This window comes from Taeniopygia guttata, chromosome 9, assembly GCF_048771995.1.
Source record: "Taeniopygia guttata chromosome 9, bTaeGut7.mat, whole genome shotgun sequence".
NCBI lineage: Eukaryota > Metazoa > Chordata > Aves > Passeriformes > Estrildidae > Taeniopygia > Taeniopygia guttata.
In genome coordinates, this window is record NC_133034.1 from 24,765,816 (window position 1) to 24,790,773 (window position 24,958).

The following is a 24,958-nucleotide window of genomic DNA, read 5'->3' on the forward strand; positions in this document are numbered from 1 at the left end:
CATCCATGCAGTGGCAGATTTGCTGCCATACTGAGTAATCCATCAGACCTATTTTGAGGGTAAAACAGAAACAAAACAATATTTCCAGGCCTGCAGACTGTTCAGAGTGGGAGTCAGCTCTTCCTCAGGACTTTATTAGGTAGTACACAATTTTCTCTTCACTCCAAATCACAGCAGCAGTACTTAATCCATGTTCCAACAATCTTCTTTAAAAAGAATTTTTTTCCCTCTAGAAACCTCTTCCCTTATTACTTAATTATCTACCAGTTGCTCAACTGCAGGGGTTTTCAAACACTTTCCTACAGATGTTAAAGAAGATTAAAAATATACAGCACAGTAACAAGGGACTATCAATATACTCTGTAAATTAATTAAATTTCTGTTCTAGCACATCATTTATTCCAAAGCATTAATGTCTCAAAGGAGCCATTCTCTTTTATTGCCATCTCACTGCCTGATGAGTGAACTAAGTGAGAATAAGTCTCTAATAACATTATACTTGATGAAATATTAAGTTTTCAAAAGTATCACCAGGCCAGAAAGAAAAGAACCAAAAAGGACCAGCAATCCAGCATTTACACCAGGCCTTCCCAGGGAGGGAAATCACTACAAACTGTGCTCTGAATGGCAAGAGCTCAGTCAGATTTGCAAATATTTAATCCCAGCACCTCCTGAATTAAGCAATAATTTATGAAAATCAAACTCAGCTCAGGGGGTGAAGGGGTCTCTCCTTTTTGGAGGCACCAGCTCCACCTTAAAATGCACAACCTGACCAGGCTGTTACCAAATTATCCAATCACTGCACTGACAGCTGCTTCCATCTCCACAATTTCATACATATTTAGACAACATTTAAAGCCGTGAAATATTAAAACTTTTTCTGCCACTGAAGATCATTACAAGAATCTATTAAATCCCATAATAAAACCAAACCATGAGTAACTCTAAAGACTTTTACTTCATTTACACTTTATTCTCCTTGGTAAAAGGACAGGGATAATAGAAATTCCATTTAAATTCAATTTTGGTGATATGTGTAATTGTAGATATACCCCTTGAGTCATGTAAAATGCTCAGCTTATGTTTCTTTCAAATTATCCCGCTCCCATTCCCATTCTGCTCCTTACAACTGTCTTCAATATGTATTAGCAGAGCTCATTAGGCTGGAATTTAATAATGCAAACATCAGGTGGATTTCAAGACCCTCCATTATCAGCACAAGATGGATTGCTCATATAGCTCGTGGGCCAACTGGGCACAATTTAGATTCAATAAACTACCAGGCCTAAATTTGATTTATCTATTCCACTGAGCTACTTTGTTCTTCCTGCCCGATTTGTTGCTGCACAGGAACAATTCATTGGGTATCTCAGTGGCAAAAAGATATTAAAACACACAGGAAAGATGCTGCTGGTCAATGAATAATTTTTTAGCTTGTCTTTGTTAACTTAAAATCGCTGATTTCCAGCCCTTGTAAGTCAAGTTAAAACTGCTGCCGAGGCAGAGCTTGGCCTTTCAAGTCCTGGTTAATTAGAGGGACAATGGGGCAATTTAGGAAGTATCACGAGGACAATTCTCCACACAAAATTGCTCATTAACAACAATTTAACTTAGCCCATAAATCTCCAGAGCAGTCCTGGGCTCACAGGGCTCTGTCCACCACAACCAACAACAGGCACTGAAACTCCGAGTTACCCTCAGGATTGAACACCAAAGATTCTCTTCAAACATTTCACATTTTCTGTCATTTTTGCACAGAATCCCAGAAAGGGCCGGGCTGGGAGGTACCACAGTGGGTCAAGTGGTTCAACCTCCAGCAGGGTCATCCTGGAGAGCATGGCACAGGATTGTGTCCACTCTTCTTCTTCCCATCCTTCTCCTTTTCTTCTCCTTTTCCTTCCTCTCCTCCTCCTTTCTGTTCTTCTTCTTTTCCTCCTCATCAATGTTATTGTTGTTATTATTATTATTATTATTATTATTATTATTATTATTATTATTATTATTGAGTGAATATATCATTGTCCATTGCCCAAGTGCCATCAAAAGCACTAAAAGAGCTTCACTTTTCTCAAACCAAGCTGCAGTTAAACAACATTAAATCTTTACAACTTGAGGGTTGGATTTGATGGTCTGGGAGGGCTTTTCCCAACCTAAACAACCCCAGGATTCCATGGAACCCCTGGGAGTGCTCAAGGTTTGGGAAGCAGTCACTCCCTGATGGATGGCTGATGCTTTAATCCTGGCCAGTCTCACACTGTGCCAAGGTGAAATTATTCCAAGCAAAGCTGCTAATTAAGAGAAGTCAGGAAAACTGTGAATTATTCCACGGTAGAAACAGGGCAGGGGATGTTTGGGGCTGGAAAGGGAATTTTGGGAAGTGTGACCCAGGCTGATGGAGGAACCCCTGCAGCAGAGCCCTCTCCCAGTGCATGGGAGAAGCAGGGAATGTGCATGGAAAAGACTCAGCCCTTCACTAAGGAGATTTCATTTTCCTGTCAAAATTTAAAAGAGAGGAGTGTCAGAACACCCACAACTGCAAACCACATGAGGTCTGGAAAAATAAATTAATTCAGCTTAATTGTGGACTTTCCAACCGCTCCAAGTTGAAAATACAAGATGTGTCTGAGGAAAAGAAAGCCAAGAAACTGTAAAAACACATGGACATCTCATTTAAAATGCAGCCAACCATCCACAGTGCTCATCAGAAGACTTCACCTTTTTTTTTTTTAAACACAAACATTTTTGCACTTATAAAATATTCAGTCAGCTCACATATAAAAATACAAGTGGAATCCATTATTAATTTACAAGGCCCTGTTTAATTTACATGCTATTTTTCTCTGGTATATTAAATTTATCAAGGCTTGTGGAAATCCTCTCTGCTGAATATTCATAGGCTGACGTGTAAAATTATCTGTTATCCACCCGACAAATTCCAGCACAAACTCCAAACAACCACTTGCTCCGAGAATTCCTCTGACAGGAACACCAGGAGCAGCACCCAGGAATTAATTCTGAGTTCCAGAGGCAAAGTGACACCAGCACACACATTCTTATCACTCCAGATTTAAGCTGGTTTTCTGTATTTTTGCCTTTAGTAACATTTCACCCAAAATTTAAACATCACCAACATTCTTGGAGGTCTCAGAGGGCTTTTCCAGCCTAAATGAGTGTATGATTCTGTTAATCCATGATCCCATAAATCCACGGGGTTCTGTGATTCCATAAATCCATGTTTTGGGTGGTCACTTGCCCAGTCCATCGTGTCCATGGATCTCTCAGTGCCACAGGAGCTCCCTGTCCTCCCTAATTACCCCTGAAACACCCAATTCCCACACGTGGGAGCTTCTGCCCTTGCTGCCCTGTCATTTAATTACACCAGACTCTAATTATGGATATTGGAGCCCTGAGCAGGAGGGTGAGGGAGGAGCTCACTGCCCCCTCCCCTGCTCTGCCAGTCACACTTAAAACCCCACCAGAAGCCCAAATCTGGGTATTTTAAGCTTCTCCAAATTCCCAGGGGAACATGCCCAGTGTTTGGAAGGAAGATTTTATCCCATTGATTCCTCCTGGTGTAGGAATGCTGCACTCCTGCTCAGTTCCCTCAGTCATTTTGGAAAACATTCCTTACTCTGGGATAAACGTCCTGTTATGGCACAGCTAACCAGCAGCTGGCTCACATCCACGAGGGTTTTCCCAAATATTCAATGGATTTTTGGTAGAAGATAAATCCAGTCATGTGCAACCCAACTGAAAAAACACAGGCAAAACCCAAATGTTGTCCTACTCCAAAGGATAACTGAGGTATTTGGAGTTACCTGGCATAACCAAGATATTTGTTTTTATACTGGGTACAACTAAGATAATCACCAAGATAAACTCTTTCCCACCAACCAGGCAATTTTTTCCTGTTTTTTGTCATGGTTACCTTTTTCAGGAAGCAGTTTGTGGCTCACCTGCTGGTTAGAAACATCACAGGGCAAGGAGAGAACATCCAAAACCCCAACGCAGCCCCGAGTCCAGAGGGGTTAAAACTAAACCAACTCCTCTGGAGACAGGGAGGCACGCTCATTCCTGGCTGGAATATCAACAAATGCAGGAGAGGAAGAGGCTGGGGAGGGACAGGGGCTGTGGGGCAGGAAAGGGAAGAACTGACAGCAAAAATCCCGAGCTCCCCGAAGACTTCCCGGATCCCGGTGACTGCCTACTGTATTAAGACTGCCTTTCTCATCACTTAATGCTTATTTTCATCACTTTGCTTAAAATATTGATAATCAATTAGGGCTACGTCTGTTTTGCCACAGAATCTGTGTCACAGTCTATCAGCCTGTCAGGGCCAATTCAATCCTCATTCAAAGTTAATTTTTTCTCCATAAATCCGCCTTTGGAGGAGTCATTAGGCGCAGAACATAGCCCGAGGTGCAATCACCTATTCTCTTTCATTAGAGGCAGGCAGGGAAGGTGAGGGAGATTATTAGAACTTTGGAATGATCACAAAGCAGCGTGCTGCCTGTCAGATCCCCCCAACATTTCATTCATCTCGCCAGCTCGCTGCCAACGCTTCTAAATGGACATTATTCATGAACATCTGTGACACGCTGAATATTCCGAGGCTGCCAGGGATGAAAAAGCCGTGCCCCCCCTTTGGCTGGGAAATTAATTCTATGGTCAGAACAATTAGGAATATAACAAACTTGCTCCGTGATGTTATTTTTAGGCTTTCTGAGATATCCCCCTTTAAAAAGTGGGGTTTTTTTGGTTTTTAAACATAAATGTGGCCACTCCAAATGGTAAAACACTGGATTTGATGGTACTGGAGAATGATGAAAAAGCCATGCCCTCCTCTGACTGAGAAATTAATTCTATGGTCAGAACAATTAGGAATATAGAAAACTTGTTTTGTGTTGCTATTTTTAGTCCTTACAAGATATTCCACTTTTAAAAGTATTATTTCAGAATTGGATTTTTTTTTTTTAGTCCACTCCAGAGGGTCAAACACTGTATTTTAAGGTATTGTTGAACAATGTGCATTTCCTTGGCTATGGAAATAGATTGTTGGTTGGGTATTTTTCAGCATTTACCCCACCAGCAGCTTTGCAGTCTGATTTGTTGATACATTTCTAAAATGCAGCCAAATGAGACCCCACGTTGGATTTGAAACCGCTGCCATCTCAAATTCCAGCCCACTTCACTCCTGGTGGAAAAGCAGAGTGGGAAACAGATTTCCACAATCATCTCTATTTATTTATTATTCCTATTTCCTTCCAGTGAACACGTGATGGCCATTGAGGCATTTTTAGGTAGGAATGGCAGAAATGCTGGTGCAAGAGACAATCACCCACTAAATTAAATAAACCACATTTTCCATGCATATTCCCTTCCCACATGCAGGGGGTTAAGATGCAGCTACTTGGGGAAAAAGTAATTTCCATCTAATGAAATCACATCAAGTAGTTCCTTGAATCCCATTACAAAATTCAAAAGAATAGTCATTTACATTTTTTTCCCTGATATTACCAGGAAAACAGTATTCTCATCACCAAATTTCTCACAGCCCCCATCATTCTCCTCCCCAAACATCCTCCTTTTCCAGAATTAAAGGCCAGATCCTCAGTGAATTCAAGCTGGCACAAAACCACTGACTTGAGCTGAGCCAAGCCCATTTACTCCAGCTGAGGATCTGGCACTCCCTATTTATAATAATAATCCTAAAGAAGACTTAATCAGCAAATCTTGGCTAGATACATTCATCCATTATTTAGTGCATCCCTAATTTCTTTCTTTCTCCCACAGTTTCCCCCCCAAACACGAGTTGGAGGAAAAATCCAACCTAAATAGGGTTTAACACTAAGGATTAATTGGCTTCTGATTCATTGCAGGGGCTGCTGTTAAATATCCCAAGGATTTGTTTCCATCCCAGAGAAGGCTGTATGTTTTCCACCTTGACATCTCCTCACCAAGCAAGGTTTCACCTCGGATCTGCTCCCCCAGCCTGCAGCCCAGCTCAGGAAAACAGCACAACTGGATGGGATTCCCTGGGGAGGAAATCAGTTCTCAGAACAACTCAGAGATTCCAAGGGAAGTGTTCAAAGGGCACCTTCCAGGGAGTTTCTTTAAGGGGAGAGGGGTGGGAATCATGGAATCAGGAGATCATTAAGGTTGGAGAAGCCCTCCAAGATCATCAAGTCCAGGTGTTGATCCAGCACTGCCAGGTCCAGCACTAACCCTGTCCCCAGGTGCCACATCCACACGTTCTCTGAACACTTCCAGGGATGGAGACTCCACCACTTCCCTGGGCAGCTCATTCCAAAGCCAGACCACCTTTCCCAGGAAGAAATTGTTCCTCAAATCTAATCCAGACTTCCCCCAGTGCAACTTGAGGCCATTTCCTCCAGCTGATGAGAAAGGAAGAGCTTCCTCTTCCTCAAGGAACAAAGAGCTAGGGAAAGTAAAAGGATGGCCTGGAGTTAAACCTGCCCCTAAACTACTGAAACAAAAGAAGCAGCAACACCTAGAAGCAAAAAAAATAAATTCCAGATATAAAAAATGATGGAGCAAAGAATGCTCTTATTGCTATATCCTTCAGGAATAATTCCCAGCTCAACCAGAAAACCAAGAAGCGATCCCTATGAAAAACTCCAATTTGATTTGATTTATTTAAATTGTTCTTCAGCCAGTATTTGTTCCAGAGCTGTTTCCTTCCCTCTGGCACACCGTGGGTGGAGAAAGGAGAGGACAATGGATCTGGTGAGCAGGTGAGGGGAGGAAGGCAGGCTGGATGGGGCTTGGAGCCACCTGGGCCAGTGGGAGGTGTCCCTGCCCAGGGAAACGCTTTCAAAACCCTCACACTAATTCTGAAGGATAAACTGAGGCTGCTTTTTCCCTCCTCAGTGACTTCAGTGCTCCCTTTCCTACGAGGATCTCAGCCCAAAGCACCACCAGGTCCTGCACCCTGTTGTGAGCAGAGCTCAACCGAGCCCTGCAGCTCCAGGGATTGTCCCACCCCACATCCCACCTCCCAGGAAACACTCAATCCTCACTCAGCTCCACCACCCACTGCATCTGCATGAGAAATCACCCTGATCTCCTACTGCCCACCTACCTTCACATGAAAACATACCAGCTCCTCCATTGCATTCCACAAGTAAATAATTTTAATTCAAAAAACACTTCCTTGCTTAAAATATAACCACAAAGACAAATTCTTTAAATGATTTCTAGGGGAAAAAATGGCACTGTGCCTCAAATACAATTGTCATTACAGGCTGTAGATTGGCAGTGACAGTCAGCTTTTCTTTCTGGGGTGAGGGCAGAATTCAGCCTGACAGCTTGTCAGCAAACTTGAAAAATTCACTCCCAAAACTTCGATTCCGAACGAGCCCTTCTTTCATCTGCCAATTTCCCAACGTCAGGAAGGGCCACGTTAAGTGAAAATCAAGTAGATGACAAGTCCTGTGGCTGTGGGAAGGAAGCAATAAAGCACGGAGCACGCACAGCTGATTACAGGGAGCGGCTCTGAGAGAAGCCAAAGCGGCCCCGGCACCTTGGGAGGGCTCCGGGAATTTCCAGCTCCCGTTTTCCAACCAGGAAACATCAGGAGTAAAACATAAGGAATAAAGCTGTGTAAGTGAAGCATACTTAATCAAGAATGGAGCACAAATTGCATTCAAATCATGCTGCAAGGAAGCATTTTCGAGGATTTTTTGAAGAAAGGATATTTGTTCACCCTACGTACGATCATTTCCCAAAAAAACCTTCGTGAAGCAACAAAATGCAAAGAAGATCAAAAACCACTATTAAAAGTTTTTTTTTAAAGCCCTGTAAGTCCATAAACACCAAGACATGGTTAAAGAATTTTAGCACCAAGGAGTGTTAACTCACAAAGACACGGAACAGGGCACTGGAAAATCAGGAAAGGATGAGGTGGAAAACTCGGAGTTGGAAAACTTCGGGGTAGAGGCGCAGTGAAGTTTTTTTTTAAAAGCCCTGTAAGTCCATAAACACCCAGACATGGTTAAGGAATATTAACACCAAGGAGTGTTAACTCACAAAGACACAGAACAGGGCACTGGAAAATCAGGAAAGGATGAGGTGGAAAACTCGGAGTTGGAAAACTTCGGGGTGGAGGCGCAGCGAAGTCCCAGGATTTAGCGAGCTGGAAGTGCAGAATGATGAGACAGGCAGCCAGAAGAACCTGACATCTGGCACCAAAAGGGGGAGCGTGTGTCAAGGAAAGATTTGTGGGGAGGATTTGCAGCTGATGCCAGCACACACTCGATTCCAGCCCGGCAGCCTTGGGAACTCCGAGCTCATCCCGGCGGAGAAAAGGATGGGAAACTCCACGTTCCCAGGCTGTACCCTGAACTCCTCTAACCATTTACTGTACTCAGCCTCATTAAATACTCCCCCAGGATAAAAGAGGCAAATATATTGCTTAAATATTCAGCGGCTGGCTGTAAAATTTCATTGCAGATTAAGCGATGAAGATGAAGAAATGCTGCTGAAAACAAACAATTTATCTTCACTCCGCGCAGCAGAGCGCTCCTGGAACCCCGCCAGAGGCTCTGTGGGTTGGAATTCAATAACTGCATTAAAAGAAAACTACATCCCTACTACACACCAGGCTGAGCATCCTTGAGTAAACAGTTTGCTGCAGCGGCACTTAAATAATTCAGGAAGGAATTTGGGGTATCAAACATTTTTTCTGAAGTACTGTTGTCTAATGCATTTCAAATAAATGCTTGTTTTTAAAAGTTCGAGTGGAGCCCATTAGAGCAAGTGGGAAAACAGACAAATCCAAGAGAGAAAACCACCAAAGCACTGATTTCCAGGAGAGGAGTGAAGAAAGATTTGTCATCAGGGAGGAAGTCACCGCCAAGGGCACGGAGCTGATAATATACACATGCATTTCCACTGCTCATCTGCAACCTTGAGAGATTCCAACTGGCTCTCATAAGTCTGGACAGCATAATTTTCCCTCAGACACATGTGCATCCATATATTTGTATAAAGCTGTAGCAAAGTAATAAATAAGCAGACTTATTCAACACCAGAACTTCCATAAACTTTCCCCAATTAGGTTTCAATTCCAGCCAGCTTTAACTTCGATGGAAGAGCTCTGCCAAGTACTTCAGGAGGGCATTTCTCTCATTCTAGGAGAACAGAAATAACTTGAAATATTAAAAAGTCATTGGGTGTTTAAGGGTTTTAACCACAAGGAAAGGGAGTGCACATCACTGCGTGGGACTGGCAGCAGAGCACCACTGAGACCCATCATCCTTCACCCATCAGAAGGAACCTGGTTCTGAACTTGCACGAGCACCCACGGGATGCCTGGGTACCCTTTATATGGAATTTGTGCTGTTTAATGAAGATGATTGTGTTAATCACACTTTTAATTGCACTGCTCAATCACCCAAGCATAGAACCATGGAATGGTTTGGGTTGGGAGGGACCTTAAATCCCATCCAGTGTCACCTCCTGCCATGGGCAGGGACACTGCCACTGTCCCAGGCTGCTCCCAGCCCTGTCCCACCTGGCCTTGGACACTTCCAGAGATGAGGCATCCATCAGAAGGTGGCAGAGGGTGGAACTGGCTGGTCTCTAAGGTCCCATCCAACCCAAACCATTGAGGGATTCCATAAAATAATTCTTAAAAAAATAAAATCACCCCTTTTTTTTCAGATAACTTCCACCATAACATTTTGTGGAAATAACATTAAAAGGTTAATTTTACAATTTGTACAAATGCTGCAAGCAGGGTAATGAGGATGGGGGGTGAGGATGGGGGGTGAGGATGGGGGGTGAGGATGGGGGCGAGGTCAGCTCCAGCCCCGCTTCTCCTGCTCTCCAGGTCCTAAAAGTGCCATTGATTCCTTACAGCAGCAAACTGAATTTTTTATAGTATTTAACATTTAGTATTTTGGCATTTTCCTTTGTTACAGTAACATTCACCACTTTGATACCAGCTGAATCAATTAAAATAATATAATGAACGCACATATCCATTATTTTCATTGAGACTAACAAAAACATTAAGCTGCAATGAATAATAAAGCTGAGCTTTGATTTTAAACTTCATTTACTAAAAATAAACTAATAGAATCATTAAGGTTGGAAAAGACCTTCAAGGCCATCCAGTCCAACTTCCAAGAATTATTTATGTTGTTGTCAAAAGTTTCTTTCCATAGCACATGACTAAACCATTTAAATATGAATAATTGCAAATAGAATATGCTGTCAAACAACATTTTATACCCACGAGAAAGAAAAATGAGATGCTACTCCTGAAATTACAATACAAATGACAAGTATTTTAAATTTTGGAATTTTTCCCCTGAGTTTGCAGCGCAACAGGGACGTTCCTTATTACCAGCCCCAATTCCACACGGATCAAACCATCAAGGACTTCCTAATCCCCCAGCTTTGTCCTTTAAAACTCATTTAGCCCTATCCCAGCCTGTGGCAGGGCTCCCCCCATTCATCCCCTATTCCCCCAGGTGCTCTCCCTGCTCGTGCCCAAATGGCACCGACCTGTTGTGCAGCACATCCCTGAAAAGGCCAGCCTGGCCCATCCCCAGGGATCAAAGCCCTGCCACCGCTCCAAGCTGTTCCTCTGGCTGCCAGGAACAGCCCTGCCCTGCCAGCCAGGCCAAAGGGAAGGCAAATAAAGCTGATTTGAAGGCAGAAAAAGTCAAAGTGCAGTCCTTCAAAGCAACCCCTCACATGCCAAATACATCAGGTGCTGCTGCACGCGTTTGCTGCCTGAAATTTTGGGGAAAAAAATCGGGAAATACCGAGGGCTGTGATGTTCTAAGGGAATTTGTGTTGAAACACACTGATGCTGGTAACAAAACCTGACACTTTTAATAAAAACCACTTTCCGCTCAAAGTTCTGCACAACTCTGGTTCTAGCCCCTTGATATTTTTTCAATATTTGGTGTTTCTGAGTGAACAGCTCGGTTTTATCCCCATGCTCACACGGGGAAGGAGTGGGGCTGCTCTGCTATTCCTGAGCATCCCGAGGGATGGGATGATACAAACCCCACCCAGGACACCCACGGGATGCTTAAAGCAATAAAATTAATGGCATTTATCACCCTGGGCAGCAGCAGAGCCCAGGGAGGGAAGGACACATCCAAAATCAGCTCCAGGGCTGCTCCTGAGGAAACACCCAAGCTCAGGATCCAGCCCACACAACTCCAACCTTTTCCATTTTCTTCCTCCACGCTCCCAAGTTTAATAAACAACAAACCCATCATTTTTTAACACTTTAACCAGCGACAGCAGTGATTCATAACTCTGTCATAATTAAAATTTTATGGCAAATACACACAGCCATCAGTCATCCAGGCAGGAACATCCGAAAAAAGTGGGATTTCAATTTATAAGCCCGTGCAGGATTGTATGAGTTACACTGTATAAAAGCACATTTCTAGGGAGTTATTGAACTGGGGAAAGCAAAAGTTGGTTGGGTTTATTTTTTTAAAATCAAATACAGAGGAGGTTATGAATTTGTTGGCGCAGCGGCTCCGTACAGTGACTGATGGTTAAAAAAGGGAAGGAAATATTATCCTGTGTCTACTTCCAGAGCTGCACTAACGAAGTTTGGTGCTGTCCCTGGCACTCCCTAATGCAACAAGCACAGATTTCCTGAAATTATTAAAATTCCAAAAAAATAGAGAGAAAAATCCACATGGATGCCAGGGGATAAAAGGGGTAAATCTGTGAAATTGGTAAATTGTGAGATACCCACCTACAGAAACATTTTAACATAAAATAATATTGATTAATTCTATTTCAGTTAATTTTGTCCCAGCAACAACATGGAATTCCCTGAATGAATGAAAATAATGGAATTAGTGCTCTGGTACAGACACACATTCAGGGATTTCCAAAATTTGTACTTGGCTCTCCTGTAGATCCATCCTGGATCCAGACATAAAATGAAATACTCTTTAAAACATGGATCAGGATGATTTTACTCATTTAATATACAGCTGGGTTTGGGATAGAGTAGAGAATAAATAAATGTCTGCAGATCAGTTTCACAAGATGCTTTTTTGCTTAGAAATACCAGAAACCCAAAAACTTTCAGTAACTGTTTCTCCTGCCTGCCCTTAAAAGGACCTTTTCCTAAATCCCATAAATATTCCACATCACCTGGGAAATCCCTTCTGCTGGCACACACCCAGCTGATAAAGCAGTTGTGTGATACAATGCCTTGGGAGGGAGTGGATGCTCCATGGCTTTACAAGAAATATTTATTTTTAAGACATAATTGACATCCCATTCCACCCTAAGGCCAGATGAAAGGGATTTTCTGTAAGAATATTTAGAGATTCCCAACACTCTTAGCCCCTGTAACACTGTCAATATTTGAGATTTTTATCCACTTTTAAGATGAGAAAAATCTCACGGGACGTGCAGGGAAAAGTTGGATTAAGTTTTCCAGTGAAAATGGTGAATGTGGCAATGCTGGGTTAAAGGCTGGGCTTGATGAGCTCGGAGGTTTTTAGGTATTTTCCAACCTTAATGATTCCATGATATAATTTCTACTTGGAAAAAGAATCAGTTTGCATTTTCACATACACAGAAAATTAAATAAATAAATAAAAAGGAAAGAAAAAAAGCTAAACACGAGAATTAGAGCTTCCACAAGCTGTTATTACAGCTCTCCCCAGTCCATTAAAGGAAGTAATTGAATCAGTTTGCGTTTTCTCCGTAAAATCTCATTCAGAGAAATTTTATTGCCAGCCATCTAAATAGTAAATACTTATTATCCTCTCCAAATGAGGTTTTGCTTGCCAAGGGCAAAGCCATGGCTGTGATTGTGGCGCTCTGTCAGAGGCAGCAGAAGTTAAAAAGGTTATAAAGACACCATTAATGTCACGGGAGGGCCTCGGCAGGGCTCTGTAATTGGGGCCTTTCTTCCCAGGCTCAGGCCCTGCTAATAGGATGCTTTAGGGTTTCTTTGGTGGCAGCCCCACATAATCACCTCCACCAGCTGAATGTGGACGTTTATCTGCTGAGCCTGGGAATAAAATGTCAATAATGGCCAGCTGAAAGGCCGGAGAGGCAGCGCCAACGGGGGACGGCCACGCCGAGGAAGGGCAACTAAATATTGGGAATAAGGCTGGAAAATGAACTTTTAAAGTCAGCCCCTACTGCAGGGAAACCTGGGAATGGTACAGGCCAAAATTTAAATTATTTAAAATGATGTATTGCTAACTCGAGTGGCACAGAGAGCCCCAGCCCTGGAGGATGCCAAGGACAGCCTGGCCCATGGAAGGGTCCCTGCCCATGGCAGGGCTGGAATGAAATGGGCTTTAAGGTCCCTTCCAAGCCAAACCAGTCTGGAATTCCACAGACTCTTCCAAAACTTATTTCCTTTCCCCCTTAGCTTTACCCACACTTCAGAGCAGAAAATGCAGACACAAATGCTGGGCTGGAGGGACCCCAAACCCCATCCTGTGCCATCCCCTTCCAGGGCCAGCGACCTCTCCCCCTGTCCCATGGAACCACAATTTCCTCTTGCTCAGAGACTCATCGCTGTAAAATCATTCACATTTCTCAGAGAAAACTCTCCAAGGTTTTCTCTCAATCTCTTCAGATCAGCAGCACAAAATGCTCAAAACCTTTAAGAAACTACTGATTAAATAGTTTTAGTGGGTATTTTAAGAACGTAAGGGGACTCACGATGGCTTAAAGAAAGCAGCTCAGAAATCTTCAATAATAAATCACAGTGCAGCCATAGAGAAGAGAAAGAGAACTGGAATTAAAGGGAGGATCTGCAATAAAGGCATCTAATTTGATTTTTCACATAGGCTGTGTTTTGAAACACGTCTTTTTTCCTTGCTGGGGTGATCAATATGAGAGATTGGCAAAGGACACGAGTTTCCATGACTGTTGCCTTTTACTGACGATGCTGTTCTGCCCCTTCCAATGGATTCTTTCATGGCTTGTGGCAACAGGGCTCAAATCATCTGGTGCAGATTTAATTCAGTGTGAACCTGCCTTGCTTCACATTTGGAGGAGTGGTAAAACCTACTATTACAGAAGTTTGACATCTGCTTTTCAAGAGCATTATTTCAGCAGAAAATGTTGTATAAAATCCTGTCCAAGTCACTAAAGTTACCAAACACCCCCAGGAAAATACTTTTGAAAATACAGATACTAGGTATTCATAGAATAAAGGTGCAGAAACAACAAAAAGAAAATAAAATTTTCTTATCAGCCTCTTATAGGTATGAGGAGAAATGTTTCACATATAAAAATATGTTGGGGATCTTGTTTCTATCAACCTCTATGACCCCCCACATTTGCAAAAGCCTAAGGATGAGAACTCCCCTTAAACCACCCAAAAATCCCTGCTCATGACAGGCAGCAGCCTCCCAAAAAGCCCACCACGACTGAAAAGTCCTTGCCAAGCACAAATCTTGTGCTCCACGCTAAGATTTATTCGGCCGACACCTCATAATCATCTCTAAATCTAATGGGACACAAATGCATTTCATCACAGATGAAAATCTTCAGCGACTGCTCCAATGGAAATCAAGGAATTATTACAATCCCGTGGTCTGGCCTGCAGCAGGCATTAATCAGAAATCATAATAAATCCACACAGCACATTCAGGCAGCACATTAGTCAGGCGGTTTTGCATGATAACGACGTTGACTAATGGGCTCCGAGTTGGAAGGGTCAATCATAAACTCATCAAATGCTTCATTTAATTTCTTAATTTGGACAAACACGATTTGTTTATGGGAAAGATATCAGGTGTTCTTGAATGAATAATGGCTGTGAAACCAAAGTCCATTAATCAGTGCTTGATTACAAACGACTCGGAGATTGTTTGTTCTAATTTCATTCATTTGGGGCAACAAAGAGAACACGAGCGAGCGAAAGCACTTGGCCAAAACGGCACACTTAGTTCTCCATGTTTAATAAAGTTGTGATAAATGGGCTTTCAATAACTAAAACAAGGGGGTTATTACCCATATTAAATACTGTCCCTGAGAAAATGAATATCCAGGAGTTACAAGGAGCTGGTGCAGGCACACAGCAAGGTGCTGGATGAGTGCTGAGCTCGTGTGCTGGCATTCCAGGTTTTCCTGAAAGGATGGATGGGAAAAGCACAAAGCCAGCAGGGATTTATTTCTACTTCCTGTGAAATACTTTAAGAAAAAGATGAAATTATTTGGGTTGGAAGGGACTCTAAAGCTCAGCCAGTGCCACCCCTGCCATGGCAGGGACACCTCCCACTGTCCTGGGTGGCTCCAAGCCCTGTCCAACCTGGCCCTGGACACTTCCAGGGATCCAGGGCAGCCACAGCTGCTTTGGGCAGCCTGGGCCTGCCCACCCTCATTGGGATTTGTAATTAATTTAATCTAATCTAATCCATAGGTTCCTTTCAGCAAGATGATTCCAGCACACTTGCCATGTAGAAATTAGGGAGGCCCCCAGCACCAGAACAGCACCAGCCAGAGCAGATGGGGCAATTTAAAACCTTTTCCTGGGCATTCAGGCTATAAAATCCACATCTGTAATTTACATCCGTGGATAAAAACACTCTCCACTTCCACCTGCAGGAAATCTAAACATCCAAAGGGAAAGTGCCAGCACAAAGCTCCTGGACACCCATTCCTGGGGATGCCTGGATGCCCAGAGCCCCCAGAGGGCAGCTGGACAGAGAGGAGGCTGTGCCAGGCCAGCAAAAACACCAGCACTCAACAATTCCCCATCAATAGTAAGAAATAACATTTCCCAAAAGACTTGCTGAAAACAAACGAGCCCCACGACCACATATGGTTTGCACAGCCAAACCAGTGGATAATTAAATTACAGCAAAGTTGCTAAATATGAATTGATATAAAACTTCAGCTAACTGAAAAATTGTCTTTGACTGCAGATCAATAGCAGGCTTGCAAGATTCATCTGCACATAATTAGCAGAGAGATTTGCATCAAAATCCTGGATCCCATATGCTGCAATATTACAGAAACCCATTAGGCACCATGTAAGCCTGAGATACTTTTAGTGCCACAAAAAAAAAAAAATACCTTGGATAAAAATCTAACAAAAAAACCCCAGAAATTCTAAAAGCTTTAGAATGATTTCTGAAGGCAATAAATGTTCATTAAGTAATGAAGTTCCTCTAAATTCTACTTGCAGGCTCTGGTTTATATTAAGGAATCCCAATAACTCCTCATTGGCTTCTTACTCTAAAAACAAATTGCTATTCAACTAAAATGGTTCAAAGCAATTTTTTTTAGTCTCTTGTAAGACCCTAAAAGAGGTCCCTGAAGTGAACAGCTTTTAGACACCAACTGAATGATATTATACATTGCAAAAGTGAATTATTTCATTTCAAACACATTTATTCTCTACTTACACTCAATTAAAATCCCGTATTTTTTCAGCAACCCTGCAAATGAATTTAAATTATTTAATTACTATTATCCTAGTGTTTACTTTGCTCACCACAAACCAGCTGCACTTCAGAAATCACAAATTTTGTAAAGATAACACTGTTAATATGTTAAAAAACAATTAATTGGAGAAATACTCTTGTTTCTACTGTTGTCACTTTTTGTGCATAAACTCTCTTTTTTTTAGAACTCTAATGAGATTATGAAGCTTTGCCAAGAGCTCAGGGGCAAGGAATGGCTGAAGAAATTTGTCTCTGTCCAGCTTGGCTGTGAAGCTCATTGGGCTGGAGCACCCAGGTGAGCTAAAATCTTCCTTAATTTTCTGAAATTCAGTCTTAAAACACCTGAAATTCCCATTAAACACATGACATAAAAAGGAGCTACTTGTTCTAATGTACACCTTGATTTTTAAATAATTGTTTAATTCTTCTGTTGCTCAGAGCTTTTCCAAGTGTTCTTGCTCCTGATGCTGTCACTGAAATGGGTTTTGACAACAAGATCTGCTGAGTAGGAACCAGCAGTTAACCTAAAAACTGGGTTCATTAACTCCATAATTAGATGGATTTCCTAAATTAGCTGGTGTTCTAGAACAGGATAAACCTCCCCTGCAGAGCCAGGAGAGGAGAAGCTCCAGGGAGAGCTCAGAGCCTGGAGGGGCTCCAGGAGAGCTGGAGAGGGGCTGGGGACAGGGATGGAGGGACAGGACACAGGGAATGGCTCCCAGTGCCAGAGGGCAGGGATGGGTGGGAGATTGGGAATTGGGAATTCCTGGCTGGAATGGGATTCCCAGAGCAGCTGGGGCTGCCCCTGGATCCCTGGCAGTGCCCAAGGCCAGGTTGGACACTGGGGTTGGAGCACCTGGGACAGTGGGAGGTGTCCCTGCCCTGTCCCTGGATGGGATTTAATGTCCTTCCAATCCAAACCATTCCCTAATTCTGGAATCTCAGGTGGCCCTAGGACAGGACATGAAGAGAAGGTGTTTGAGCAGTCACTGCTGAGGCTCTTCCCAAGGTAATTCCAGTTTTTTTTTTCCTTTGACACAGGGAACAGAACACCCTGGGACTGGTGAAGACTCACTAGGGATGAAAATTCCTCTCCTTGCTGGGGGTTCAGGAAATTCCACAGAACACCCTCAAAACCTTTGCAGCACCTCCATCCACATTTGTCACAAAGAGAAAACATGATTCAAGGAAGACACTTGTGCTCTCCAAAAAGAGATTTTTATATAAATAGAACTAAAATTCAATTACCAGAAACATCAACTGCCACTATTCAAAACAATCTGAAATTGATGAAAATTAGAATTTTATATTAAATCAAACCTACACAGCAACTAAATTAATCTTTTTTCAATATTCAGAACTTTTAAGCTTGTTAAAAGTTCAAATTCTTGCAATTTCTAGGGCAAGAATTATTTTTAAAGCCTGCTTTAAATTTCCACAGAACAAGTAAAATATTTTAAGTATTATTTCATCCTTTGTGCGTCTATAACAGCACATGTTATCCACCCTTCTAAAATTCACTGCACAATTACAAATTTAAATTAAAGCCAGTGAGTTGTCAGTGGAAAGAATACAAATAAGAAAACTGAAAGAAAACCATCATCAAAACGAGAAATCCATAAACATTTGATAAATTTGGCAGTTGAAAAGAAGGCCCAATAAAAGGAAATTTTTCATACTTGTTGCCACCTGCCCGCCCGACTGCTTTGCTTTGCTAGAAAAGAGCAAAATAGAGGCCAACCTATTTAACTAAACAGTTTTTATTAAAGTAAAAGAAAAGCAAGAATCTATAAAGTAGCAAGTGATCCTATTAGTTCCACCAGACTAAAATCATACAGTCTACGTATGTGGTCCTTTCAGCCACATCTGTTATGAGCCATTTTGATACCTAAAAGCAGAGAATATTTGCCTATATTTATCAGGCACTGAGTGCAAATCAGGCTATTTCTCCTCAATAACTCCTGGTAGAATGGGTAGATTAAAAAAAAAGCAGTCAGAATGAAAAAACATTTATATTTACCACGGTTAAGGCTGAAGTACTCATTGTATTCCATGACTTTCTCTTTGAGGAATATGTAAAATACAATAAAATGCAGGGTACAAAATTAAAGGCAGCAATCTGGTAGCATAATTCAAAGATGATAAGGGAAATATCCAATATCCAGAATTGGATCTGATACATGGTAAATGTTTGGGATTTGTATTCCCCCAAATTCATCACCTCACATTTAGTGCCTGGGTCCTGAAGTTCCCTTAAATAAACTCCGGCGAATTCTTTGCACAAAACGCCCTATTCTTGACTGCTCTTTCAGCCAGAGATTGAAATGCAGATCCCAAAAATAGATCAGTCACTTATTTCAACTCCAGACCTTTGAAAATCCAGATCAATTGCCTTTTGTCATCGTCTTTATATGGAGAGTAAGAAATTTCTGCTCAGCACCATGGAAAAGCTCCCGGAGCCCTTTGGAAGAGGCGGCAGCATCGATAGTTTGAAACATCCGTGTGCTATTTCACGGGAATTTATTGACATTTTGGGAATATTTCTCTGTATTTTAATCTTTATGAGAAAGCACAGGTGCCACATAATTTACAGCACGCACTAAGCAGCTTTCAGGTTCTGAGGTTCGCCCTAAACTCGGGATTTCAGATTTGAAACCGCGCAAACTTCTCCCTAAAACCGGCGCCGCGAGCCACGCTCGGCGCAAAGCCCCAGCTCGGATCCTCTGCTTGGTCCCTCGGTAATGAAGTCTGGGAAAGAAATCACAGACACCCAAGTGGTTTGGCAACTGTAAGTGACAGAAGCTGAGCTAAATCCTCTGTTTACACTGGGGATTATCCGGGTGGATTGCGCGGCGCTCCCGGAGCCGGCGCTGGTCAGGGGACGCTGCTCCCCGTCCGCCCGCGGGGCAGGGCACAAAGCCCCGGCCTGGTAGGAAGTGACCCAGAAGGAGATGCCGAGCAAGGATTTACACAAAGCCAGTCTGCCTCAGAAAAACTCCATATGACCATTAACTGGCCGGCAGGGCCTGCCAGGAGGCCTAATTACAGCCCTACAGAGCCCGCTAACAAAAGCTGGAGAGCTTTAGCCCAGGGATGATCTGCTTTATACTGACTTGAGAGAGTCCATATAGAGCGAGCAAAAGAAAGAGGTTTAGCTTGGAAATTCTCCCAAGAGACAAAGCATTGTCGCTCAGTCTGGAAGGCCCACATGGAACATACTTCAGATGGGCTTAAACATCCCACCCTCTCCAAATTAACATTCAACTATTGCCTGCTTAACATCTGCTCGGGCACGGCGACTTGTGGGAGGTTGTCAGAGGAGCCTAAAAAGGCTCCCCGGCACCTCAATATTAAGAAATCTAATTCAATAAGTCGTGAAAATATGAATTTATAGCTGGGACCAACTACTTCTGAGGAATGAAGGGTTGTATAAATCAAAACTCAGTTGTCTCAAGAATTAAACTGTTTGAGTACCTCCCAGCATTGCCCTGTTTAATGAGAACGAAATACTGACATTAATCTACACTTAAAAAGAAAAAAAATATATTTAATGAAGACAGCATGGATGCAGGACTTGGAGAAAAACCTCCTCAGCACAGTATAACCTAAATATAAAAATGGCCATCTTACCCTCCTCCCCCACAGACACAGGTGAGTATTTTTTATTTTACTTGCTCTCCTAATGAGAGACCAGAGTCACAATTTCCATCTCCAAATCCACCAGGGGAAAAAAATATCTCAATAATAAGAGCCTGCTTTACTACTTGACGATTTCTGCCTTTCAGAGAAAGCAGCTGCTATTTCCTAAAATAATATCTAGGTTAAATTCTAAAAGCGGGTTTTCTCAAGATCCTAAATATCTCCAGAAGGGAAATTTAGATAGGGAAATACAAACAAGGAATTCAGGAGCAGCTGTGGATCCCTGGCAGTGCCCAAGGCCAGGCTGGACATTGGGGCTGGCACAGTGGGAGGTGTCCCTGCCATGGCAGGGGTGGGATGGATGGGATTTAAGGTCCTTCCAGCCCAAACCATTCCATGGATGAAGCAGGAAGGGACTATCCCAGTGTCCCTATAACCCCTGCAGGTGATTTGGAGGCCCTGCTTTGTCCAAATCACGGAGGAGCAGCATCTCCTCAACACCAGATCCATGGACAATCCACTGGGAGCACAGCACAGCTTCCTCCTCCCACTCAGCGGGGCTGGAGCCAGCCCTGCAGTGGGTACAGACATTCCAGGAGCTCATTCCCAAACTTGGGAATGCACAGAGCTCTGTGCACACCAACAACACCTCCACTCACCATCGCTGAAGCACACAGATAATTTCAATTATATTCAAATAGAACATCACCACAGCAGCAATGAACCTGCTGAGCCCCAGCTCCTCAAAAAGCTGCTGGGTAATGGCTCAGCAGAAACTCATTTTTAAGTTTGAAGACTAAAAGGTGCTGATTTTGCAAGGAGTAAACATGCAAAAATATATTGAAACAACATTTATCAACATTTCCAGCCTCTTCGCACAGCAATTAAATAAAAATTAAATTTAATTGCCTGAATGCAGGACTTGGGGAAGAAGGTGGGGGATGATCCCATAAATGCCTGTGATGACCAACTCCTAAATAAAGCCAGGAAGGAACTGAATTCTGTATTTTGGATTGTAAGATACACAAAGATATTAAATCTCTTCTGTTCCTTACGAACAACCTGCAGCTTCAACCTAAGATCCAGCCCTCAGTGGTGGATATTTAAATTTAATAATGTCACAGACCTTTGATAAGCTTTGGAAAATTTTGGAGCCCAGGTCATGATGATATACAACCCCCAGTAATCTTTTGTACATCTCCCAGGTGTGAAATTAAAAAATGAGATGTGATCGATGGCAGCAGAATACACAAATTGTGCTTTTGAGGTCAGGGCTGTCACATCCATTTCATAATTACATGCTTCAAAGATTTATTAAAGTTCTGGAGAACAAGGAACGTATTGGAAAAAAGACAATGCAAAAAGGCTGGATGGATTTTGGAAAAAAGAAGTACATGAACAATGTGAGGAGATTCCTCAAAACAGAGGGTTTCCAGAAGGAGGGAAAAAATACATATATATATATATACATACACATATACACACACACCTATATCTATACACATACACACTTGTACTGATCTAAAACAACGCTAAAAATAAAGAAAAATGCAAAACATAAACAACACCAAATTTTTGAGAGCACAGAATAACGTCTCAGTAGCAGCAGGAGCCAGAGGATAAACATGAGATTTTAGTGTAAAAAAAGGCTTATTTTTATTTCCTTAAAGGGCTTTACTAAGTGCCAGTGATGATGCAAATCAATTTAATCTTAACCTGAAATTCAAGTGAGCTATGGAGAACGGGATCAGCATCTGCCAAACACAAAGGGATAAAATCCCACCTGACAGCCCAAAAACGAAGGGAAGTTTTGAAGAGTCTCATTTACTCACCAGCTGCCTCCAGAACCAGCTGCAGCCTGGCCTTGGCCTGTTCAGCAGGAGTCTGCAAGAGAGGATGGATCAGATCACACCTTGTTGGACATTCCATGGGACATCCCCACCCTCAGAGAGCTCCTGCTTCCTCCAGCCACAGCAATTCCAGACTGGAAACACCGAGGGAGGGATTATCCAGGGAATCTTCACAACTGACCCAAACCCATCCCCACGGGGTGGCTGTGGCTCCACTCCCAACCCTCCAACCCCAAACCCTGCCCGGCTCTGGGGTGACCCCACCCCACACAGCTCCACAAAACACTCCAAAGCTGCGTTTAACGTGATTAATGTGGTGAGTTTTTCACACTTTTCTCTTATCTGGGGTGACTTTTCCCTCTCCTGAAGGTATTGCTGCACATCTGCTGGCTCGAGGAGCACGCTGCTGGCTGTGGCCCCACTATGCTAATGAGTGCAGTGATGTTGCACTGTGTCCAATGTGTTTGCCATCCCTCTAAATGTGAAGCCACTCAAACGTTGCCACAGTTAAATTGATACACAAACCCTATTTGTCACGGAGTTCAGAAGTTGATTCTTTCTGGAAGCATCAGAGAAGTTTGGGAGGTTTCTGCCCTGCACTAAAAACAAAACCCAACAGGAATTTTTGGTGGCGTTTTGCAGCTTAGGAAACTCTTCTCAAGAGCCAAAATAGCTGCAAAAGGGGAAATTAAATAGGAAAATACAGACAAGAGCAGCTGTGGCTGCCCCTGGGTCCCTGGCAGTGCCAAGGCCAGGTTGGACACTGGGGCTTAGAGCAGCCTGGGAAGGTGTCTCTGCCATGGGAGTGGGATTTAGGATCTCTTCCAACCCAAACCATGCCATGATTCCATGATTTTAATTAGGCAGAGCTCTTTGCCATGAATGTCCCAACTGGTGATGCTTTGCATGGCCTCACCACCCTCATCTACACCCACGAGGAGAGGTTGACAATGACAGAACAATTCCTACTCCAAGAATTTACTGCTCCTTCCAATAGGAGAGATTCTGCATTAAAATGAAATTTAAGTGAAGATCCAGATTTTTGTTGTATAGAGATCTATTATTTTTAGTTCAGATTTTTGCTGCTTGCATAAATCCAGAATTACTGAGCAGAATTTATTATTATAGCTGCACTATGGATCCTACCATCAGACCTGACCACTAGTCCTGGTGGCAGCAAGAAACACCTTAAAATTAATCATAAATTATCTTCCTATTTCTTCTTCTTGCCATGAACTGATCATTGCAATCTGTTCTGGCATCCTTACTACATCACAGGAGGGGAGGAAGGGAAATATCTGCTTTTTATCCAGAACCAACCTGCCCAGCTTTAGTTTCAGAGAAGCTTTACTTGGGTTTGTGCTTTTTCCATTTCATGACAACTGTAAATTTTTTTAAAAATCCCACCAGGATTAGTTGAGTTCGGCAAAATTTTGCAGGACAAGCAGAGAAAGAGAAATATTTGGTGTCAAACACCACCTGTGCTCATGCCTGCATGCCAACAGCCCAAGTCTTTGTGCACCTCATGCATCAGGTGGGCTCTGGCACCCCAACCCACAATTTCCTATTCCTACAGCAGTTATCCTCCACAAAACTCCTGGATCCCCAGATCCCTGGATCCCTTCTTGCTGACCAAACAACCACCACTGACTGGAGAAAGATGTTCCACGGGCAGCTTTAGGATATTCGTGGCACCACCACACCCACAAGAATTCCAGGAAAGAGCAAACACCAAGCAGGCTCCAGAGGGGGAGAGGGGAAGCAACAGCAGCTTCCTTGTACTTTCCTTATGGTCTTAAGCATAACACAGAAGGAAAAGAATTCAAAGAGAGTAAAAGGAAAAATAAAAGTATTTCTAGTGCCAGCTGGTGAAGGAGCCCCAGCACTAAACAGGGAGTTCCACAACTGATCCTGCAGCTCTGAGGAGCTCCAAACCCCTTTTCCCACTCCTCCCACGGAGTTATGGATGTGCCTTGTTGGTGTAAGGGAGGGAAGACTCAAATCCTTCCTTTACTCAGCAGTTTCCCACTGGGAGCAGCCCAGGCAGTTGCTCTGGAGCATCTTCCCCTTTGCCCTGGCCCCGGGTGTTAATTACTCCAGGGGCGCCGTTCACCTTGTCATCAATCAATGAGCCCCAACCAAGGAGTGAAAGGAGGATTCTGAAATAAAGGTGACTGCCTTGGCCCCAGAAAACATCTCTCCAACTGGTGGATGAGGCCAGCACTCGGAGAAAAAAGGACAGAAGGGATTTCAGCTGAAAACCACAATTAGAGCCTCAAACAAGCCAGGAGCAATGTGTGAGAACAAGCAGCTACCCGAGGTCGGTATTGATTTAGGGAACCATTAAGTGAAAAAATTCAGCAAGAGCCTCAGGAAACTTCAAAATGGTGAAGTGATTGGTGGAGGAAACATTACCAAGAGTGGTGTCGAGCAAAATAAACCCTTGTACTTTCCTTATGGTCTTAACAGAAGGAAAAGAATTCAAAGAGAGTAAAAGGAAAAAATAAAAGTATTTCTAGTGCCAGCTGGTGAAGGAGCCCACTAACTGTAAAAGCATGAGAGGAATTCCCTAAAATTCCTTAACAAGCACACTGTAAAATGACCTGAGGTCATCCCCAGCAATGAATTTTACACGTGTCCAAAAGTGTCTGGTGAGACACTGGAATCCCAGCTCAGAAAAGGATGGTATTCCATAGGACACCATCAACACCACTGTGATTAATAACAGCTTTTAATATTTCAAATAAAAATTGGATTAGATTATTCATTTTTTAATGGTAGCTGATTTATGAAGATGCAGCACACCCTTAACTTGTGTTTCTTTGCAGTTCATCCACTGCATTGCATCACTACCCCTTTCATAAATAGTTATTTTAATAAAACTACACTAAACCAGACTCAGAACTTCAAACTTAGTGGGTTTAGTATAAAAGTGCCCACACAAGTTGCTTGTCACTCACAGCTCCAGGAAACAAGAGCTGAGTGTGATGGGCAGGAGAGCCATGGCTAGCTTCCCAAATATTCCATTTCAAGGGA

General features: G+C 42.9%; 1 protein-coding gene across 1 annotated transcript in view; it reads right to left on the reverse strand.

Moving 5' to 3' along the window:
* RSRC1 (arginine and serine rich coiled-coil 1) overlaps positions 1–24,958 on the reverse strand; it is a 99,602-nt gene that overhangs the window by 17,726 nt on the left and 56,918 nt on the right. The window contains exon 7 of the mRNA XM_072933525.1: positions 21,905–21,956. Within this exon, the coding sequence (XP_072789626.1) occupies positions 21,905–21,956 (52 nt within the window). The remainder of the gene's footprint in view (positions 1–21,904; positions 21,957–24,958) is intronic.